At 38.5% G+C, this 24,181-nt stretch overlaps 1 protein-coding gene across 6 annotated transcripts in view; it reads left to right on the forward strand.

Moving 5' to 3' along the window:
• The window catches only part of ebf1a (EBF transcription factor 1a), a 132,681-nt gene that overhangs the window by 81,278 nt on the left and 27,222 nt on the right, over positions 1 to 24,181 (forward strand). For all 6 annotated transcript variants that reach the window (XM_079629826.1, XM_079629828.1, XM_079629827.1 and 3 more), the window contains 4 exons: positions 13,402 to 13,483; positions 14,306 to 14,447; positions 21,169 to 21,299; positions 23,358 to 23,484. In XM_079629826.1, coding sequence (XP_079485952.1) covers positions 13,402 to 13,483; positions 14,306 to 14,447; positions 21,169 to 21,299; positions 23,358 to 23,484 — 482 coding nt within the window. The remainder of the gene's footprint in view (positions 1 to 13,401; positions 13,484 to 14,305; positions 14,448 to 21,168; positions 21,300 to 23,357; positions 23,485 to 24,181) is intronic.

Below are 24,181 nucleotides of genomic sequence, written 5' to 3' on the forward strand. Positions count from 1 at the left end.
GTTTGGGGTCACTAAGAGAATGCTTTTATTGAGCAAGGATGCATTCAATTAAGAAACTTTTACATTGTTAAAAAATATATAGGCCTATTTTAAATAAATAGTGTTATTTTGAACTAAAAAAAATATTTATCAAGGTTTTCACAAAAATATTTAGCAGCACTTCTATTCTAAACATTGATAATAATAAGAAATGTTTCATGAGCACTAAATCATCATATTATGTGACACTGAAGACTGGAGTAATGATGCTGAAAATTCAGCTTTGAAATTACAGGAATAAACTCCATTTTACATGTATCGAAATACAAAATTGTAAGACTATTTCACAATATTACTATTTTACTGTAGTTTTGATCAAATATATTCAGCACTGGGACTTCTTTCAAATACATTAAACTTTTGAACAGTATGTATATTTAACTGTTTATGTCACGATTCAATTTAATTTGTAAAATTCTGAAGAATAAATAAACCTGATAAAACCAAATCGGGCAAAACCAATGCTGGATAAATAGCAATGTTTTGACGTATCGTCGGTTTTGATTCGAGAGTTTACTATCGGTACCTAACTTCTTTTCTTATAGCAGTTCTACTCTGAAAGCCTTCAGTGTTGCACTCCGCTCAGGTAACGCAGCCCGTGCGCTGGAGCTTTGAGCACGAGGAAGATTGTTATATATTAGTTTAATAAAGTCAGAGACAAATGAAGCCCCCCTGCCAAAGAGGACTGTGTCACACACTTCATGAACCAAATTAGTGTGGCAGCGCAACACGCCGGCGCGTCGCTTTTGTTCTGGAGATGATCTGCATAGCGGAGCTCATTTCTCAGACAGATAAATCTGACGGCAAGCCGTGACTTCCCCCCTGAAGTAAATATTGTAAATAATGAAAGGGCCTGCCAGCAGTGCTTGAGGAATGACTTCATCCCAAGCTATTTATACAGACTGTCAGAGGGGAACAAAAAAGGAACTGGGCAGGGAAGAGAATAGAATGGAAACTCCATCTGATTGGATAAAGAAACAGACTGGCTAATGCCTTCTGGGTAATAGAGATGGAGCACCACTTGAGCGTTGTGTATGTGTGGTTGGGAGGGAGGGAAGCTTTTAATTGAGAGGTGAGAAGGATGGATCCCACAGGTTAACTCCATTCTTCAAGGGCCATTAATATGGATCAGATAAGGTTTTTAGTGCACTGCACCTTCAGTGACACACAACATGCTCTATTAATCCTATTGATGTTGTGGATTTGCCGGATGATTATAGTCGAGTTTATCATATTCTGTTGTTAATACGCCTATGGTTAATATTTAAAATAGATGCAAGTTATCAAGAACCTTTGTTCTCGGGTCACAGATGAGAGTCAAATACTAAAGGGCACGAGGGCCACTTAAGGGACGGCCTGAAACTTCCACCTCTCCCTAGAGGAGCCTATTGTGAGTCTAAAGCCCCTTTCACACAGCAATCCTGGTAAATCACCTTAAAATTGCCAGAATGACTTTACCGGTAAATGCACAAATATGCTGTTCACACAAGCAACCGCATTCTGTCTTTTTACCGGTAAGAGACCTTTCACACATCAGCTCCAAAATATCGGTAAATTCTGTGATGTCAGTCATCGGAAGTGATCTTTAAACGCCGCGCCATTGTCTTCACCCGTCTGCATGAGGAGAAGCGCTTTAGTTTCACTGTCTGTTCAATTTGACAATTTTTTTTGACGTCTGAGTGAAAGGCATAAGGGGATCAAACAGAACGCGTTTTTGCTCTTAAAAACACGAGACGCGCATACTAGTATCCAACTGCAGAGCCGCAACACTGATGAATGGAAACGAAGGCTGGGTCTCGAGCACGAAAAAACTGTGAGACGTGACGCAAAACATCCTGTGATGCAAAGCTGAAGTTCCAGCAGCCATTACTCCAGTCTTCAGAGTCACATGATCTTTTAGAAATCATTCTAATATGCTGATCAATACATTTTTATTATGTTTTTTTTCTTCCTGGAGGCCGTGATACATTTTTTTCAGGATTCTTTGAGGAATAGAAAGTAAAACTAAAATAGCATTTATTTGAAGTGGAAATATTTTGTAACATTATAAATGTCTGTTCTGTCACTTTTGGACATTTTAATTGTCTTTGCTGATACAATACATTTCATTGAAAAAAAAATCCCTGCAGTTACCTGAAGTGTGCTTTTAAATGCTTTGTGGAAGCTGCAACTTTCTCACAATTGTGATGTATATCTCACAAAATGACTTCATATCTCACAATTGTGCCTTCATTTCTTATTTCAAACCTTATCTCACAATTACCTTATTTATTTTTTACTCCAAGGCTGAAACAGGCTTCCATCTGCTTATCCCAAACGTGTAGCTTTCTTAAATATCATTGTAAACCCAGTAATCCCATTATTTTCATTATTCCTACATTATTTTCCAATTCAACAAAAAAATGTTTTACAGCTGATTATAGTTGCATTTGTGTCTTTTGAAAGTTTCTTTTAACCAGGCCAACTTGTCTAAAGTGTATTTTAAACTGTAATATCACCAGACTCATTTGGTTTCCTCATTTAGTAGCTATTTAGGAAGTGTTTCATGTTCTTATAATTAGAGCTCTTGTCTCTCGGCTCCTTCTGGCCCCTCCCCTCTCCGCTCTGTAGTTTTATCTTGACGCGGCTCGTACCGCAGATCAAAAATATGTCCCACTGAGGATGCCATACTGCTGCAATTACCAAGATGTTTATTATATCTAGTGTAATAATTTTGGTCGCTACAGGGATTATTTTAAAGTTATTACCACTTTGATGTTAGCGCTTTTCTCAGGTTGTGATTGTGTGTTTAATTGTACCAAAGTGACACATAAACCCCATCTTAATTTAATGAAAGCGAGAAAGTGAGATTATTAAAATATGACTGCATCGGCAGCCCGGCTGTGTAATTATTTTGGTAAATTTGTGCTGGGAGGCATGATAGGGCAAACTGTACTCATTTGCAGGAGGCTAATTTAATAAAGCTCAACCCTCTTTATATGAAGGTTGAATGTTTTTCTGTTTAACCCAATTGAAAACCACACCAATTTGCTGTACTAATATTTCCAGCACTATCGGGCTAATGATGCTAACTCCAAACAGCCCGGAACCAGTAATTAATGGAGATGCTAATGAAAAGGTGGCGGCACCTTCAGCACGCTACTGCGGACACTATCTATCTCGGACTAGTGAAAAATTTCTCCTCTTATCTTGCAGCCCATAATCCTCCTCTTCTAATTAGCCACTTCGTTCAAGCAGAATGGAGAATCACAACTTTCATCCCTCCTTTTCCGGAGAGATTGAGAGAGCAGAGTTCAGCCCAAAGAGACTAGCGAGAAGGAGAGAAACGCTGTCGGTAGGAGGAGGAGGAGGAGGAGGGGAGAGACAGCAGTGTATGTTACACTCTGCTGGTCACCTGTCAGCTGTCAGAGCAATTACAGCACCTCCTAGTGTTAAATGTTTAAAGTGCGCATTAGCATGTAGCACAGTGGCATCCTGTCCCTGTGATCCTGCGAGGCTGGCACTCGGCGACAGCCCCTATGCCGCCACAAATCGCTGCAGACAGTGCGCTGTTAAAATCAATATGCTGCAGTTTTGTAGTGCTTCCGCCTGACTGCGCGCCGTTGTCTAATATAATGTAAATAATAAATTATCAGGAGCAGATTACCAGGCGGCGGAGACACTCCACCTCGCAGTCACCCGCTCAAGAGCACTAATAGAGTCACACATCCCACTTTTGCGCATCTTTTTCTCCTGCTCAGGCTTTTGAATACACTACACGCTAAAGGTTCCAAAAGTTTTTTTCTTTTGCAGCAATACCATAGTAAAACCATTTTGGGTTCCCCAGTTCATGTAAACCATTCTTTTCAGAACCATTTTTTTCTTAGTGTGAAGAACATTTTAATAATCAGAAGAACCCTTTTCCACTCTAAAGAACCTTTTGTGCCATGTAAAGGTTCTAATAAAGAATCTTTGTTTTTAGGAGTGTACACAACACCTACGATCAAGCAAACAGAATATATTTGTGCAGGTATGACGTGAGAACTTTCTTTCGAGATTTTCCTATGGGGTTTTATCATTTATATATTTTTTTTCCCGATTTATGTTTAAAATAAAGCCTGTGGTAAACATAATTTGACTATACTTGACATTTTGTTCTACAACGTACATTTAAAACTCCATAGTAAAAATGTTGAAGGAACCAGCGGCGAATTATACTTCCAGGTTCTCACGTCATACCATGGTTAATTAGCGATACATTGAAATGCTGGCATAATTAACAGTTAAATACATTTATTTTGAAAGCAGAGAGTCTGAGTTTGTCTTAAAATTTTCCCCGTGGCATTTTACATCTGCACCTGGATCCCCTTTGTTGTGGGTTAAAAGAGCGATTAGGTTTTAGTGGGACACGCCGGATGAGAGGAGACGTAGGCAGGGAGCGAGTGAGTTCTAATTAGGTCAGTGGAAGAGAAAGGCAGCGCACTCGTTCTCCGTGAAAAGGTCCCTCTGTCCTTTGCGTCCTATCTGCGGGTGACTGGATAAGACAGGTGAAGGCAAGTAGAAGTGGTAGCTGTCAATACGCCTCCCTCGCTCTCCTTCCCTCTGATGTCATGAATTATTTGTGAGAGCAGGCGATGACAAAAGGATGTCGCTCGCTCTCAAAGCCTCACCTGCCGTCCCGTCACACCCACAGAGAGTTGATTCCATCAGACATGCGAGGGGGAACAGAGTCCCTCCTTTACATTTCTCTCTGCTCTGCTCTTTTCTCTAACCTCATCATTTCTATATCAAAGCACTGTAAACGAGTGCCGTCCCGCTCTAGCTGGACCCTCAGAGCTTTTCCTCTTCCATGCTACATTTCCATATTTCATAGACTAGTCCTATGCTTTTTGCAAAGTCATTCTATATTTTTATACCAGTATGGGCCAAATAATCTTAAACAATAATGTGCTAGTTTCTATTGTCAGTCAGAGGCAATAGCTTAAATTTTAAATACACAAAAAAAAAAACGTGTCAATTTTTAGAGATACACTACTGTATAGATGGCTTCACATGTACTAAAAGCCACAGAACTACTATAATGATTTCATGGGACATATCTTATTATTTGGCTGGTAAGAAATTATATTTTTTTCGACAGTCATTCTGACAAGTATTTAGTATTTAGATGGTAACACTTAGCATACAACGCAATGTATTACAATTATTTAATTGCAATAGCTTGAAATAACTTAAAATAACAATAAATTATATAATGAATAATAATAATACCCATCTATTAATCTAGGTTAATGTTAATTTATACACATAGTAATACATTTTGAATAAAATTAATCAACAATAAAACGATAATCAACAATATTCATAAATTAATTTAACCTAAATGCTGTTAAAAATATATAGAAAATTTAATTGGTAGTTAGTTACACCTACTGCAATAACTAATTATAATTACGAATTGAACCTTATTATTGTAAAGTGTTTTCATTACATAAGGCCATGCCTGTGCAAAATTATAATAAATAATAATTTATGGCTAAAAAGTAAGCTTTACTTACACAAAGATATCAGAAAGGAATCTATATAGCACTGTTTTGAATCGAAAATAAAAAAAAATTGTGATCATCAGATTCATAGCATTAGGTCACAAAACAATATTCCTTTGGGGTTCATCTGGCCGCATCCTTCTGTTCCGGTGTTTATTTAGGGAATATAGGGATGTGTGAGTAGCTAAGTATTACTCAGGCCAGTTTGTTGGAGCCCTTTGGCAGTGAGTAACAGTGTGCTGTAAAGCTCCAGTCTTCACACAAAAAGCAGGCGGTCTAATGATCCCACTGGCTGCTGACCCTCAGGCCTGCGCTGTCCCTCCACCACCCCTCCATTTCACTCCCTTCCTCCCTCCCTCCATCCATCCCTCCCTTCCTTCATCCCTGCCACATCTGCTGCCTCTCGCCAAAGGAAATAAAATCAATCTCTCCGTCATGAATTATTGAGGTGTTTGCCTACAGCCTCTGAAATATACAGGAGGGTGGTCTCTCTCTCTCTGTCTCTTTCCCGCTCTCCCTTTCTCTCTTTTCTTGTAAATTTAGTTTAAGATTTGTAAATTATGCACAACAGAATTAATTTAATATACTTTTTTACTTTCCACCTTAGATGCTTTATTTGTGCAGTTCACATTGCGTTGAATCTATTGTGTGGGATCTTGTATTTCCCTCTGAGCGGTACAATTAATTTGTGCCTTATGTACACTACACGGCCAATGCACAGAGGCTGTTTACAGAAAATATATCTATTTGTCCATAGCTTTCTGTATGATTAGCTAAAACTAGGGTCATTTGTGCTGAATTAGTCAATTATATCCATTAAGCCAGAGACGGAAGGGTTTAATGTGTAAATATCAGCATAAAATAAATGAAACAGCTGCAAAAGTAGGAGCAGTTATTTCCACTTCGACTCTCAAAACCCTCCCGTAATGAACTGAAGTTTAAGTTATTACATCATCGCCTGCTGTACTACTGCTGGTCTGCTCTCTCACACACCTCCACTGGCACTTGTAAACAATAACTTTAGCTGTAATGATTACATTAAATCAGGCAGTTGTCATATGACAATCATTATCCCTCCTCCAGTGGCAGCATTTGATTGACAGCTCCCCAAAACCCATGTGTGGTGGCTGCACATCGTTGCCTGGCTTCAGCTATCAATTACAGGCTTGGATTTGAAGCATTTATTATGTAAAATAATTCTCCCATCTACACTGCACTCGTCTCTTGGGTCTGGTCCCGCTGTCTGATGTGAAATTTCTCTCCTCGCTCTCCTCTTTCACGTTCATTGTCTCTCGCTCACTCTTTCTGTCTCACTCAACTCTTTATTTTTATTTCGTAGAGGGTGCGTCTTTCATTCATTGCTCTTAAATCGAAACAGCCCAGGTAGTAATGATATAAAACTCCAATGGATTGTCAAAGGGAGGAAATGCAGCAATTTAAAACGGTTAATGCTCAAGAGCTTCAGCATAGTGAGAAGAACAGGCCTCATTAACTGTACCCTCTCTGGAGCAGAGTACAATTTACTATGATCCTTCAAAGGATTTTTTTTTAATGTTTAGCTGACCAATACTGAGTCATCTTGGACTTGTACTGACAACTAGTGGCATGGATACAGCACAATGCAAACGCAATGCCATGTGATGCCGTTGTAGAAATTGCTATTCTCAGTCAGCCGTGACTTATTTATTCCACTAGAGGAGGGTTAACCATATGAAGCAAATGCTATTTGGTTGGTCACGCGATCTCAAAACCCATCTTTTTTGTGTCTTCATCTCATATCCATATTATATAGCCTACACTACCTTTCAAACGTTTGGGGTCGGTAAGACTTTTTAAGAAAATGTTTTTGAAAGAAATAGGCTATCTTATGCCCACCAAGGCTGTATTTGATCAAGAATACAATGAAAACAGTAATATTGCAAAATATTATTACAATTTAAAATAAATGTTTTCTATTTGAATACATTTTAAAATGTTATCTATCCCTGTGATGCAAAGCTGAATTTTCAGTATTATTACGCCAGTCTTCAGTGTCAAATGATCCTTCAGAAATCATTCTAATATGCTGACTTCTTGCTCAAGAAACATTTCTAATCATTATCCAATGTGCTGCTTAATATTTTTGTTGAAACTTGATCATTTTTTTCAGGATTACTTTATAAATAGAAAGTTTAAAAGAAACAGCATTGATTTAAAGCAGATTTTTTTAACTTCATAAAAGTCTTTGCTGTCAATTTCGATTAATTTAGTGCATCCTTGCTGAATAAAATATAACAAAAATCTATCTGACCCAAAAATTATGAACAGTAGTGTATATGAAAGGTAGAAACATACTGAGTGCACCTTTAATATAGAACATGATAGATTCGAGTTTTTTCTTTTAATAAATAAATACATTCTGTGTACCAAAACAGTCCACACACTTTCCCCAAAAATAGGACTAAAAATAAATAATGCTACAAAAAAAACAAACACTCGAGACTGATTCACTCTGAGGAAACATTTGTAGACAATGGAAGACAGAGAGTGCAAATTCTTCTGCTATGATGTTATGATAAGAGAATTCTCTTTGCTCGCTCGCAGTTTCTTCTTTCCCTCTCTCTCTTTCTGAAATAGTTCTTCGGTTGCATTTGGCACCAAACTCGCAGGCCAGTGCAGAAATCCAGCCATAATAAATGGAGGGAGGAGGGAAAAATAAGACATCTGAAAGACCAGCTAAGCAAGCCGGTGATATTTCTTCTTCTTTTTTTTCTTTTTTTTTTGCCTGGGACAGATCTTTTGGAGATGTGTATTGTAAGCAATTTTAGAGCTGTCAGCACAACATGCCTACTGGTCTCAGCTTGCCTGAAGGCGGAGAAAGGGGAAGGTTAGACTTCTTGTAGCTGTCAGATTGTTCTACTCTGCGTTATTATTATTATTTTATTTGCAGTATCTGGTCTTGAAGGAATTACGAGAAAATTCAGAGTACTTTCAGGAGGGAGGCTAACCGATGCACGTGTATATTTTCAAAGCATGAGCAATATGTTTTTCTAGAGGGGGGCTAAAAGACAGAACGAGTGAATGACAAACAGAGGCTGAAACGGACAGCGAGTTACAGGGCCGCCTGGCTTTAGCGCTGCCGCTCAGAAGATTAGTCTATCACTCGTCAACATGGTGTCGCCTTACTCAATTAGCCACAACTCAAACTCTGTGTTTTAAACAACTGCAACATTCCTATCGTGCCCACATAGTAGAGGTAATGGAGAGCTGCCTTGAGAGGACATCTGCCCCTGGTCCCATTAAGACAGCCCATGCTGCTGTCTCACCGAGGCATTCTGGGAGACTGGAATGAAGATAAGATGGTGTAAGGTGAGGAGAGAGCCGATGAAGAGAGATATCATGCCATACCGAATGGCACTTTGAGTGTTGCTCTATGGCAAGAACTGGCATTGACTGTGTCTCCCAGAAATGGGCACATTTATATTCTCTTTCTCCGAGTCTCCCCCTCTCACACTCTTATGGTCTGCGTTAGCCTTCATAAAATATTCATGTTGATTGTGCTCAGTGCCATAATTGCCATCTCAGCCTCTGAATAATTGATGGCTGGTGCCGTTGACTTGGTCTCATTTACTGAGAGTGTGGGTAATACCATACTCGCACATGCCACATGCTTTTATACCATGCTGCCGCAGTTAGTGCTGACTCCAGATCGGCCGTTCTCTCCGCACGCCACTATCATTCATTTAAAACCACCCTCACAGCTACAGTCAAATGCATTTAAATCAATAGTGCTAGTGACTTGGGCCACAAGTATTGCAAACACGGGGGGCAATTTGATTTCATTTGATGTGCTTTTTAGGAGCAAATGAGGGGCCGCAGAAATTTTCACAAATGCTTTTCTGTTTATTAAAGTGCATTTTTCTCTGATCGTCGCACTTTGAGTGGGTGTCTGATTGTAAAGACCACTTTCTCTGTGGATGTTTTGTAACTATTTAATTTGACGACTAGCAAAACCGGGTTCGTTTTTGGTGAATCGTTCCTCTGCTGAGAACAACACAGAAGGTTTAACGGCTGAGTGTCCGAGTCAGGCGAATCTGCAGGAGAGTTAATTAATGGGCCAGAGCTGAGCGGACAGATGTGACCCCTTGACAGACTGAGGTCAAAGGTCAATTTGTTGAGGATTACATTAACCCTGCCTACACCAACCCCATCAGTCCTCGACTTCTGCTTTAATTCATTGCTCTCCTTCTTTTTCGCCCTGACATTCCCTCTTACCTCCTCTCTTTAAGTCAACTTCATAGGGTATTCGACCGTCTCTGTTCAGTCTAAAGGGCACTGCAAAATGCATAGGGAACAATATTACATCAATACATCATGTCACGTAAGTGGAGACATACAATTTCCCAGAAGTCACTGCACATCAACTGAATACCACAAACAAATTGATAAAAATAAACAGGGAAAAGCTAATTCCTTGCAGCTGCCCCTGGGTATAAAACACATAAGTGATCATTGCCATTATCATGGCCATGGGCCCAAAAAACAAATACTAATTATTTTCATATTAAATAGCACAGCCATCATTTATCATTACATTTAGTCTTTTTGATTATGAGGAATGATATGAACATTTTAGTTTTTTAATTTGAAAAGAATATTAAGTAAAAAAATAAATGTTTCTTGAGCAGCAAATCACCATATTAGAAATATTTCTGAAGTTTCATGTGACACTGAAGACTGGAGCAATGATGCTGAAAATGCAGCTTTACTACCATCACAGAAATAAATATTAAAATCCCTGTGTAGTTGAGCAATAAACACTGCATGAGATATTGTGAATCAGAGAGTGAATCTTCCACCATCATCTGTATTCTTTGCATCTCAGTTACTCTTTCATTAGCATCCGCTCTGATGTGTCTAAAAGTACAATGTAAGAGTTATTAAGCAGAGCAGTAAGTATGACAGGTCAGGCTCTGACTCAAACTCGTCCTACCCATCAGACACTTGGAGCGTTGCCCTCTTCCTCACGCTGACTGTGGTAATAGCCCTCTCTAATTGAAGTGCTCTTAGTCGTGCCATTTGCAATGCACCGTCCAATCTCTTCTAAAAGCATAAGGTCCCTGTCCAAAGTGCCCTACAGAGGGGACAGTAAGCACTTTATTAAACATTACACGTGTGATTACATGTACCCTCCCTGTTCGGCAGACATCGTAGTACTCTTGCTAATGCTAATGGAGCTACGGGGTCAACAAAGTCAAACTATATACACATTACACATGTGGACGAGGGCTCTAAAAACTATGAGTGAGTGTTTATGTGAACGTGGCGTGCGGTTAGGAGACCAGAAGGACAAATCTGTGGAGCGGAGGGAAAGAAAGACAAAGGATGTCTTCCTAAAGTGAGGGCACCCAGGGTTTTGCAGGGGATTTAGGAGGACTGTGAGAGCGTGATGTCAGCGATGAGGTTAAGCCCAGACTTATCTCCACACAAAGCAGGAAAGAGAGAAAGAGAAGGAAAGCGAGAGCGTGGAAGAATAAGGGACAGGTCAGGAGAGCTCAGACAGGGTCAGTGGCAGAGGGAATCAGCGGGGAAGAAGCCACGGCTTAGAGTTCTTAAATGATATTATAGACGAGGTCTGTAGCGCTAATCTGTTTACCCAAACAACACTGTGGATAACACACACACAAACATGTTTTTATCAATGCACCCAGTGAGCTGCAAAGACTAGATCTGATCTATACTGCGCACCATCATAAATATATTTTTGTTCCATATATTTACAAATTACATACAAACCCATATACAGTAGTCAACATTTGAAGTGGATCAAAACATATCATCAAAGTTATACAATTTTTTTTTAGCAATACCCGTTCTTGTCTTAGGACAACTTTTATGAACTTTTTTGATCCACTTCAAATGTTGACTTCTGTATGTATATATATATATATATATATATATACTGTATATGTGTGTGTGTGCGTGTGTGTACAGTATATAATCATATGCATACACATTTTCCATCTGACATGCTACTAGGCACTAAGGCTTGAAAGTGGGATGAATGGCTTGACACATGGATGTGTAATGTTGTAGATGTTAGAGGGGTGGCTAACAATAGATTAAAGAGCAAAGGATGAGACCTGGACCGCTTATCCTAGATGAATCCTAGCCAGTGCACACAGACTATGCATCTTACATTCCTTCATTGCTAACAAGTCAGCTGCACTCTCTCTCACACACAAACACACATACTCACACACACACACACACACACACACACACACACACATTTGTTTTTATGTCATTGTGGGGCTTTCCACTGACTTCAATTTTTTTTATTATAGCACTGACTAGCCGTAACCCAAAATCTACCTGCACCCCTAAGACAATCAAACTTTATGAAAAAAACTTTGTGTATACACATCCACATACATTTTATTAGAGTACACATATGTATTTAGCTATACTTCGCCGAAAAAATTGTCTCTAGAAGTGAGCTAAATCTGACAACCTCCATTGGGGGACATTGATTGTAAAAAATATTTTTTATTATTAGAAAAATTAAATAGCTAGACTGTGGGTTTGGTTAGTCTGTAGTATTTATAATTAGCTGTACACTAGCGTTCAAAAGTTGGGGTCGGTATTTGGTAATAATTTTTTATTTCTTTGAAAGAAGTCTCTTATGCTCACCATTTTATTTGAATTATTAATGTTTTATTTTATTTTTTCAAGTTCTGTAACAATGTAAAAATATGTACTGTCACTTTTGATCAATATAATGCATTCTTTTTGAGTAAGAGTATTCATTTAAACAGTAGTGTCTATAAAATCAATAGGAGTCTATGGTTATTGTTAGTAAAAGTGTGTTATTAAGTTTAAGATGATGGATATGTAGATCCAATAGTCACTACCCAAACAGGTTGTGGCACACAACTGTACTGTAACTTTGTGACCAGTAGACTTCTGCAAGTAAGTGAAGGATTTCTGTTTGTGTCGGGGTGTCGATGCGTCTGTGTAAGTAGTGACAGGCAGCAAATATAATAATAGTGGATAGATGCTGCAGACAGATGTGGGTTCTCAACTATACTAGTGCAGTGAACCAGAAAACCATAAATTAAGAAAAAAGAGAGATACCCCACTGTGTTAATTAATATTGTAGATTTCAGACCGCAGAGAATAAGGGAAAACACGCTGAGTCACAGCCATACAAGATCTGACAAGCCCACTGATTCAACATTAAAACACTGTTATTAAAATGCATAAACAATAAACACTTAGAAATCATTTGAGACACATTATTAATGTAATTGATACATTTACAAATGCACAGTAACATTCACAATATTGGATGTTCCCCTGGGAAGTTGAGCACAAGTACCTACAGTGAGTAGATGCGTCTAGTATCTTTATACATTTCTTTATAATAGTTAATAAGGATTCAGAAATCAATCTACTATTGTTGCCCTACAACAGAAAATCTCTTTCCAAATCTCTTTGGAGTGACTTTGAAAACGCATTTAAATCTTTCCTGATCTTTCTCCTGTTTTCTTCTTTTCACTCAGCTGACAGGCATGTTTCTGGCCTCATGACAGATGGTCTTCATTTCCTAGACCAGTGTGTTACTCATTGTAACTGTGTGAATATGTATGTAGCTATGACCTTAAGAATGCAGAGAGTAGGAGGATGCAGGTTAACTCCTCATAGCGTGGTGGCACATAACATAGCTCTAATGTGGTCAATGTCAATACCACACAACCCTGCCATCATTACCTCAGTCTCTGCGCCAGAGTCTTGAACAAAATCCAAAATCCCCAAAAGGCCTTACCTTATAAATCGTCTTATTCTGTTTTTCCAGGTTCTTCCTGAAATTCTTTCTCAAATGCAACCAGAACTGCCTAAAGAATGCGGGGAACCCACGAGACATGCGGCGCTTTCAGGTAGGACCACGTCCTTTCTGCTCACACTTCCAAACTAAAGTGACAAAATTGCAATTTTAGTCATGTATGTGACTGGACGAGCTGCATTTACATGAATATAAGTTCCAATATAAAAACAGTCATTAATAACATTACTATCATAATAATGATTAATTAATTTATTATATTAATGCTTAACAGATATGTAATTCATATAGGAAATAGGACAACATATTTGAAATATTATAAAATACATATTATTTAAACAATGATATTACTATTATAATCATATCATTAAATACTCTGAATTAACATATTCAATTGACCACCCACAAGTTCACTAAAAATGTAGTAGTAATTTGAGGCCAAATAATGGTTTCTTAACAGATAAAATGTGAGTACTTGAGAACATATAAAGAAATACTGATGGAGAGTAGAGAGAGAAAAAAGAAGCTTTGAGCGAATGAAGTGGCTGCCCAGAACAGGGATAATGTAAGCGGTGTTTGCCAAGTCTCATCAAGCCTCTTCCTCTCTTGAGATTGAGAGACCTCTCAAAGCCTGAGAGCCATTTAAATCAAGAGGCTCCTCAGTTGCTGTGAGACACCTCTAGTCTATGACTTCAGCTCCGTGAGAGCTGTTAGCTGCTGTCATGGTTCCAGGCTCTCTGGTGAAATGTGCCTGTATGTCAATTTATCAGTCAGCGGTTACACGCTTACGGTGTGTTTGTGCTGCTCCAACACTTCAGCTGTTTGTTTGAGCTGCGTATTAATTTGTATACAAGGACAGAGTGTGTCTTTGTGGGTCAAGTAAAGTGCAGTGACAGTCATTATTCGTCTTCTGCAGGTGGTGGTGTCTACGACGGTCAACGTGGACGGACACGTCCTGGCTGTGTCTGATAACATGTTTGTGCACAATAACTCTAAACATGGACGTAGAGCTCGCAGGCTGGACCCGTCTGAAGGAACTCCGTCATACCTGGAACACGGTGAGCGTTTTGTTGAGAAATAAAAACACAAGTTTGTCATTTTTCACAATGAGAAAAATAGGGGGAAACAGAAGGAATAAAAGACAAAAGAGTTACACCTGCAAGGTCTGTGTAATTCCCGTTGTTAAAATCCTTCATTGTACTTTTCCCCACAACAAACTCTTTTGAACACAGCTAATGTCCCTAGCACATTCAGCAAAACTAAGCCACTTTGTCCCACTCCATGTAGTTTCATGGTTTTGCTACATTGGCGCACAGATGGTTGCCAATCATGGCTAGCACTGCCTTCTTTCTTTACATCAACTTAGACAGTTTCAAGCTTAATTGTGCAATTTCTACCCAATAAGTGTAAACTAATGGTCTTGCAAAAATAGTGATTTCACTTTTTCTGAACCCTCCCCCATATTCGATTGGTCAGAAGAAAAGTTTGTTCTGTCTGATCAGGACAAAAAGAAGGATCTGAGCCTTACAAGACCCATAATGTTCACACTTTCCAGGGTAATCAACCTACCAATGGCTTACTTACAGTTGTCTCTAAAAGGTTTCAATATTGAACAAAATAATCACACTTAAAAAAAAGTGAAACATCATTGCAGATATGGCCTAGTGGCGAACATGTTGAGCGGTGGCGCTTATGTACGGTCGAGTTCAAATGCAAAAAACGAACAAATGCAACCGTCAGTCCCACTGAAGAACCCTTGAGTTTAATGCTTTGCTAATGGGAAAAAATGGTAATACATTGCAAGAGATATTATTTTAATACATTTTTCTTGATATCCATTAAAAGTATGTAAATAATATCCTTTAAGGTTTCTTTCTAAAAAAGTGGGTACGGTACAGTAAGACAATGGATATGTTCTAGCCCATTGGAAAATTGCATCTTCTTGTTTTCAGAATAAACGTCACAAAAATGTGTGTGATTTAGGCTTTATTTAGTGTAAGAAAAAAATATATTTTGCAGATTTTACATTGAGGTCAGCTGTGTTTCAAATGTTACTAAACTATCGACAATGGATCTTTTTTCCTGAAATATTGCACTACTGTGTCCGCACTTTAAGGATTTTATTTTATTTTTTGGCGGTATAACTGCAACCTTTTGTTGCAGATATTGTTTATATCTTTGTTAAAATTTCTTTGGATTTTTCCACTGGATTTCATTGGTTTACTGGATGATTGGTTAATTCACTGATTGACTATAGCAGGTGTGATTGCTCATCATGTTGATATAAAAGTTGTTGATATTTGTTATTCGCTTTGCCTGACGAAGGCCGCTGTTGGTCGAAAAGTTTTTTATTTAACTTCCTTTGGAGCAGAAGTAGCAGTGTGCCGGTTCTTTTGCATTTCAGCTCAGTTTTCTTTCGATCGAGCACCTGCTGAAGTGATGATTGGATGTGCGCATACTTTGAATTGAAAGACAACTGTGACCATTCAATCAGATCATAGTGACTCTGATTTAGCACCTCTGTGTCCTGCAGTCATGTTAATGCCGTTAACAAGTCATGCTGATGTCAGATACTGCTGGTGGTTTGAGCTAGCCAGACATTCATTTGACTAACAAACGGCATACCAACAGTAGCAGTGCAGCAAAGCACCCATAATCCACTAAGATGTGCGCAGGCTAAGAAAAGAGCAGTGAACGCAGCATTCCCCAAGTGGCCTGTTCTCTTTAGGTTTGAACATGTGTCTTACGAGACCTCTAAGTCTTAAGCACTGAGCATTTGTTTTCTAAGCGACATGTGGCCTTATCTGCTGTCCTCCATCTCTTGCAGGTTATAGTGCGGCCCTCCTAAATCCGTCTAATAACATGTGGACATGATTTGAGCAATGATTTGATCCTCAGTCGCAATCAAATCCAATCATTTTCTCATTTATGTTTGGGATGACTCCAGAGAAGAACACATTTTTCACTTGGACTGTTAACCTCCGTCTATGATGAAAAACGAAGGATTTGAATGATGATGATTTGATAATGATGATGCTGATGATTAAGTTCTCTTTATTCTCCTGGGGATGTCTTCAGTCTGTAAGCATAGTTTGGACTGCACTGAGAAAATTAAAAAAGTCAGTTTTCTAAAGCCTCAACATATTTGAAAAATTGTGGGAATTTTTTTTTCTCTTTAAAAAAAGAGAAAGGATATGATAAATCCTGAGACAGACAGGCTTATACTGTAATTCTTCATTATGTCTCATATAACACCCTGATTTGCACGTATAGACATATTTTTCTTGGAGGGCAATGCAGAAACTCACGAAGTCAGAGCTTCACAATTCAATACAGAGTTCCTGTAATAACTAATCACACTTGAAATTGGAACACTTGTCATTCACTGCAGTTCTACACATTTCCACCCCTTGTGTATGATCATATTAAGTACTTTGGCTAATTTTATAATACATTTTGCTCCCAATAATAGTGTGCTTTACCACATTTACCACATTTTAGCATATTTAAATCCCTTCCACAGAATTCTGTTCATTTTTCCACAAAAAAATCAGCACGAAAAATGCAAAAATGGCCACTCTTGTCTATTATTGTGTCAGTTTCAGAACATTTCCACTCCCCTCCAGCTAATGAGCCTGTTCTGTCAGACATGGTGTACATGTGTGTTGATTGCTCTGGGCTGGGGAGACGAGGGTAAAGTGAGGGCACCAATACGTGAGGTCATGTCACAAATGCACTGTGGTGGAAATGGATGTCTGCAGGGCTTGAGAATGTAAGTTTGTAGAAAAGAACGCTATTGTGCTTGTATCTGAGATGTGTGTAAAAGTGAGCGCGCATACGCATGCATGCAGTGTAAGGGAACAGATGGCGGCAGAGGAGGCACCAAAGTTTAATCCTATCAGATGGATTCACATACCACCATCTGCTTAATCCATGCACAATTTCAGCACCCTGCAAAAGAGTCGTCTTAGGCCAAGATTACCATCACAGATTGCTTCAACATTCCTCTTCATCTCTCCTGGTTTATCACGCCGCCAAATTGCATTATGCCCAGCAGTCACCCACAACACAGCTCATACAAAAAAAAAGACTAGCCGGGGAAGTCCTCAAGGCCACAAAGTGGATTACTTCACTTATGAAAATTACAACATGGCTGGAACATAGAATATTTGTGACATCTTGGTTAGTCTAAGGAGATTTGATTTGTATATTTGGGGTTATTGAAATGCTTTAAAATCATGTTCCTTAATCTAAAACATGTAATTCCCTATTTAAATTGCAATATACCAGGAAAACATTTAATATCACGAGGACTCTGTAAATCTGAATCCTGGAAGATCCTGTGGAAGAAGTATTCCACAGATGCGGCACTATACTGTACGTATGTTGCTGTTTTAAATATTATTATCACTTATCATTTTTATATTTAACATGGATATAAAAAGTCTTTAACTTACACCAAAAGTGATTACACACTCATAAAACAGACATTCTGCTGTTGCTGTATAATGTTTTATGATTAACAAAAAATTTACACAGATAAAATACAGAGATGAAAAAGAGGAAATATTCTGTATCAAGTAGTATTACACAATAATCTTACATACTATTTGTGCTATTTATTGCAAATTGTTGTGTTCAAAACGCTGTTTAATGCTATTTGAGATCCTCATTGGGTTTGTACTAGATAAATACAGCTGTGTTTGCTTTAAAGAAATCATTTTATTCAGCAAGGATGTATTAAAGTGACAGTAAAGACATTGATAGTTACAATAAATATATACAGTATATACATTTAAAATACATTTTGTTCCTTTCAACTTTCTATTTATCATAGAATCCTGAAAAAAAAAATGCGTCATATTTTCCACAAAAAAATATTGTATATTGAAAAAAAAAATGAAATGTTTCTTGTGCATCAAATCAGCATATTACCGTAGACTGATTTCTAAATGATCATGTGCTACTAAGGACTGGAGTTATGATGCTGACAATTTTAAACCATAATCTTTTTAAATATATCTGTTTTCACTGTATTTTTGATCAAATAAATGCACCCTTGGTTTTCATAAGAGACTTCTTTCAAAAACATTTTTAAAATCTTAACGACCCCAAACTTTTGAACGGTAGTCTGCCTAGCTTGTTTTCATTAACAGCTTGTTGTGGAGCTAACTACTTTTTAAGTGTAGCATGACTGTAGTTTAAATTAGATAAATTTTTTCTTGTAGCTTGATAGTTAAAACCTGCTTCCCCAACATCGTTCCCCAGACCATTTTCCCCTGCAGGTTCTCAATATCCCCTACAATTATCCATGCTAGCTCTTCCCAAGGCATCGCCGATGGCTGACACACACCAGTTTAAGCTGTGCAAGTGAGGTCTACAGCCTCGTCTCATCTCAGTTCAGGTCCTATCAGCAGAACCGAGCGCCTCCTATACGCAGGCCATCTGCCTTCACTGTTCGACTGCCTCACTTAGGTACACTATCACACGTGCGTTGAGTGTAGACCCCTACCCTCTCCCAGGGGTCCTGCCTGCAGTCAAAGCCGCGTGTAACGCTTGTTAAAGGATGTGTGCTTAGTCCCCCTACCAGAGTCACAGAGGACAACAGAGCCGCCCGTGACAGACTCTCCCGTTCTCTGCCTCCGACAGCTGCCTCAGAGGACCCTTACTTTTCCTTTTTTCCCTCCCTCATGTCTTTTCCTTCTATTTAAATTCAGCAGCAAATTGGAACAGCAGTAATTAGTCGGTTAAAGCGTCTTCAGTGAGACACCGAGCTTTAGAATCCGGTGCCAAAGTTCAACATGCTGAAATGAAATTTAAACTCATTAAGGTGTTGAATTTTTATGGCTGGCTGCTGTTTTCTCAGAGTGTCCCAGGGCGCCTGGCCTTTTGATCGACTGCTGTAAGGACTCCGGATTTCTCTGTGCCTGGCGAACTCCGGCGCTCATGACATTTGCACGAGTGTCATAAAACAAGCGCTCGCACCTGGCCCCCTCCCTCCCTGGGCACACATGGGGTCAGTGTAATATTTAATAAAGGTGTGTGTATAATCAAGCGGAATTAGCATTCGTGTTCTCCTACCACCGCCAGAGGGGAAGGAAGGAGGGGTTGGAGGGAGGAGTGCTGCTATTGTACACTCATCACCAACTGATCTTTTCCAGTCTGACCCTCAGATTTCATTAATTATGTCCATGACTAAAACAAAGCCGCCTTTCTGCCTTTCATAAGCAGAGCACCAGGGGGTCGGGTGTCCTGTCGGCCTGGTTTTTTCCTGCACTCGGTTTGGTCAACTGATTCTGAGTGTCTTTGGACCAGAATGCGTAAGTTGTGCGGAGTGAAAGTCGCACGGTTTGGCCAGGAGTAAGGAGCAGGGTTTTCTCTTTCTCCAAACTTACCAAAAAGACAATTTTGTCATCACTTACTCACCCTAAATTTGTTCCAAACCTGAATGAGTTTCTTTCTTCTGCTGAACACAAAAGAAGATATTTTAAAGAATGTTGGTGACCAGACAGTTGACTGTAACCATTGACTTCCACAGTAGGAAAAAAAGTACCATGGAAGTCAATGGCTACCATGATTCTGGTCACCAACATTCTTATAAAATATGTCTGATAAATCGATGATATTAAAATGTAACACTATTTTCACTAAATCAAAATTCAAAATAAAACATTACAATTTTACTCAAAGATTACATTTGAAAATGTAATTGAATTAAATATTGTAATATATTTAATTTAATAATTTAATTTAATTTCAATTATATTTCAATTATTAAACAAGTTTTTTTAACAATTAACTAAGTGAACAATATATAATAGCAAAGACAATCAAAATGTAATAATTGGGGGAAATGGGCATGCACAATTAAATATCCAACATTATACATAAAACATAATTATATCAAATTATGATAATGTATAATACAAATGATATGTTTATTATATAAATGTATATAATCTCTAATACCAATATCAGTATGGGAAACAGAGAAGAGGGTAAAGAGATGGTATATAGAGAGACTACGACTGCAGTTGTAAGCTATGGAGTGGATTCGGAGTGGACTTTCTTTCACAAGTGAGTGGGGAATAGAAGCGGAGTGATTACAAAACACTGAGCGGGGTGGAGAAATTGCTGTCGCTCCACTCCACTCTCTGATTTCGAGTTGTGTTCCTCTATGTGACAATCTAAAGATCCCAAAACACAACTAGAGATGATCGTGGTTAGGTTGCAGGAGATTTCCAGGCAACCACAGCAGTGAATCATGCTACTATACAGGGTAGATTGAGATAAATGATCGGTGAGCGAGCGTCATCTCTCATGCTCGCACCGCTGTCAGGAAGCATATGGGGACTGCGCAGAGGAATGGCCACAGTCTAATCATATGTGACGACTCTAATGAGTCAGTCACTTGTCATTAAGCTGTGCCTAAAGCTTCCTAATAGAGTGTGGCTCATAAATCTATTTGCCGGAATCAGGAAGAAATCAGTTGCACAGCTTTACATTTATTTCCTAAGAATTTAGTCTGTGCATGAAATTATGTCACAGGTGATGCGCACGAGTGATGATGTGCTAGCTGCGTCCAGATGTTTATTCTGATGCTTCTTGACATTATTTTCATATAATCACTTTACAGGTGTCTTGATGTGTACACAGGCAAATACATATAGCCATAATTAATCTATATTTCATATGCCTTTTCAAGAAAACAAGCTGTTTATTGTATACGGTGAGCCAGTGTTTAACTCATTTGTTCCTATTCTTCTTTCTCTAAAACAGCTACTCCTTGCATTAAAGCCATCAGTCCCAGTGAAGGCTGGACAACAGGGGGTGCCACAGTCATCATCATTGGTGATAACTTTTTTGACGGCCTACAGGTCATCTTTGGCACCATGCTGGTCTGGAGTGAGGTAGGTTACTTTTCTATTCAATCTGTTCTGTACAATCACTTTAGTTGCAAAATCTGGCCAATTTTTTTTTTTTTTTTTTTTTTACAATTCATGCTCAACAGACAACAACAGAGATTTAAGAATCACAACTGAATTTGAATATGAAAGAAAATTACATTTAAAATGCACCTTTTTATCTACAATAGTTATGCAACTTAATTATATAAAATATGTACGGAATGGAAGATGGATTCAAAAATCCACTTGGCTAACACATCTGAGAAGGCACATGCCAGTCTGAAAGGACATAATGCTTCTCAGCGCAGGCTCATTTTTGGTTAGCCAGTCTGTCTGTTTTCCTGTCTGTCCATCTGTTTTGGGGTTTCACTCAGTTTCTGTGCTGCTTATGTTGAGAAGAGCTAGATAAAAGAGGTAATTCTATAAAAAGCCTCTCATTGACAATGCCATATTTATCTGAGAGGTGAGAAGAGCACTGCCTGGCATATGAAAGCCCAGCTAAGTGAGCAATGAAAGGGACAGTTTAAAGCCATGTAAAGCAGCACCAGTGCTGCTGGCTTTGAATATGACAGAGTATTTGCAGGGAAACTGAGCGCTCATGGCTTCTTTGTAGTGGCATGGCTCCTCTTCAAAGGGGATTGAGCACAGCTTCACAAACATTGTAAGCAGTCAAATCATAGTCTAATCAGAGAATAAAACAATACTGTTTAATAGCTCAGCTAGTATGGTTGCAGGTAAACAGGGGTACCTTAAATGCAAGTTTCATACATTGTGAAGTTATACAGTATACGTTATACAGTGCCAGAAAATGCAGATGCAATAAAGGTGGACAGAATTTTGATTATGTAATGACTTGGACTGTCTGCACCTCCAGCTGACAAAAGCTTTAATCTCATTGGCTGGCGGGATTTGTGTCACCACATGGAACTAACAGAAAAGGTCATCTCTGACTAGTGCTGACCAATGACCTCTCATAACTGTCCTTCAGGATGGCATCAATATTTTTCATATATTAAAATGAGGAACAGAATGAGAGGGAGAGAAAAAAACACTCCATGAAGCTCTCAACATCCCAGAGGCTAAATATACTGTATAATCTATGTTGAGAATAGAATACTTGCTTATTATTTACTGTATACTGTATGTACTGCATGCCGCCTACTGACCTCATTATGTTGCATGTATGTATGTATATATATATATATATATATATATATATATACTGCCATTCAAAAGTTTGTTTTTAAAAGTAGTCTCTTCTGTTCACCAAATCTGTATTTTTTTTAATCCAAAAAAAATGTATGCTGCTTTTATTCAGCAAGGATGGATTTTAATCAAAAGTGACAGTAAAGACATTTATAATGTTACAAAAGCTTTATATTTCAGATAAATGCTTATCTGAACTTTCTATTCATCAAAGAATCCTGAAAGAAAATTATGCAATATTTCTCAACATTGATAATTATCAGAAATGTTTCTTGAGCAGCAAATCTGCATATTAGAATGATTTTTGAAGGATCATGTGACACTGGAGACTGGAGTAATTATGCTGAAAATTCAGCTTTGCCATCACAGATGTTAATAATATAAATTGTAATAATATTTCACAATATTACTGTATTTTTGATTAAATAAATGCAGCCTGGGTAAGCGGAAGAGACTTCTTTCAAAAACTCATACAGATCCCAAACTTTTGAACGGCAGTGTGCAGCATACATGCATAAATACATAGGGCCTACACACTAAAAAAATTAGCATATTAAGAATAGAGAATATACCACTATAAGAATAAGTTGGTTGTATGCTATTCTGAAAATAGTCAGTATCCTAGTATTAGGTCAGAGTTCATTTTTTCCTATTAAGCCTCAGTGTGGGCATGATTAATGAGATGATCCAATTCCAGAGATAGAATTTACCTTGTCCTCTCATTGTTGCGGTTCATAAACTCTGTCTGAAGAGTAAAAATATTTGAATATTTTGTTGTCTTATTTCAACCTATTTTTTCTACTTGTTTTATTTTGACAGTAACAAAAAAAAAACATTTCTTATTTTCTCTTTCAGCTCATAACACCTCACGCCATTCGAGTTCAGACTCCTCCCAGACACATTCCCGGGGTTGTGGAGGTCACTCTGTCCTACAAGTCAAAGCAGTTCTGCAAAGGTACACCGGGCAGATTTATCTACACAGGTAAGGACAACATTAAACACCTTTACATTAACCGTACTCAGCCAGCATCGCACAACCATCATTTCTTAACTGTTCTTGATTTCACATGTGGGTTGACTAACAGTCAGCCAGTGTTTCCTGAAGTGAGGAACCTATGCCGTAGAGGAATCCTACTTATTTCCTGAGCACACATCTTAATACCAACGGCTGAGCCTAGAACTCCAGGAACATCCTGCAGCCTTCACAGATAAGGGAAATGTAGGACTTATCTTATGGAGGAAAGAGAGGTCACCTGTGATATCTGCTGGCTCGAAAATTAGTTTACTGTACTCTCTACATATTGGGAGTGCAGCCAACAAGAAGTAATTAACTTCAGAGTTCCAGAAGTAAAGGAAGCGCATGATGGAAGTATATGATGGAATCAAATGGTAAAACAATGTGAAATCAGCAGAGGAAGAGGTGAAGAGTTTGTTTGCTGATCTTGCAGCTTTTTTAGTTTAAATTTAGAGTTTGCAGTCAAAGTACAAGCGCAGCTTTTCTGAACAGTGTTAAAGCGCTGAAGGGAGCGATGTTAAAGGCCTGTCTCATCAATAGGTTTAAACAGTGCACAGCTGTGGGTATTGTTGGCTCAGTTGGTGTCTATGTATATGCCTGTGCATTCGTGGGTGTGAATGAGTATGCTTGTTGGGTTTATGGCGCTGGACTTGGCTTCTTTTCA

The sequence above is a fragment of the Phoxinus phoxinus genome (genome assembly GCF_949152265.1).
Source record: "Phoxinus phoxinus genome assembly, chromosome: 12".
NCBI lineage: Eukaryota > Metazoa > Chordata > Actinopteri > Cypriniformes > Leuciscidae > Phoxinus > Phoxinus phoxinus.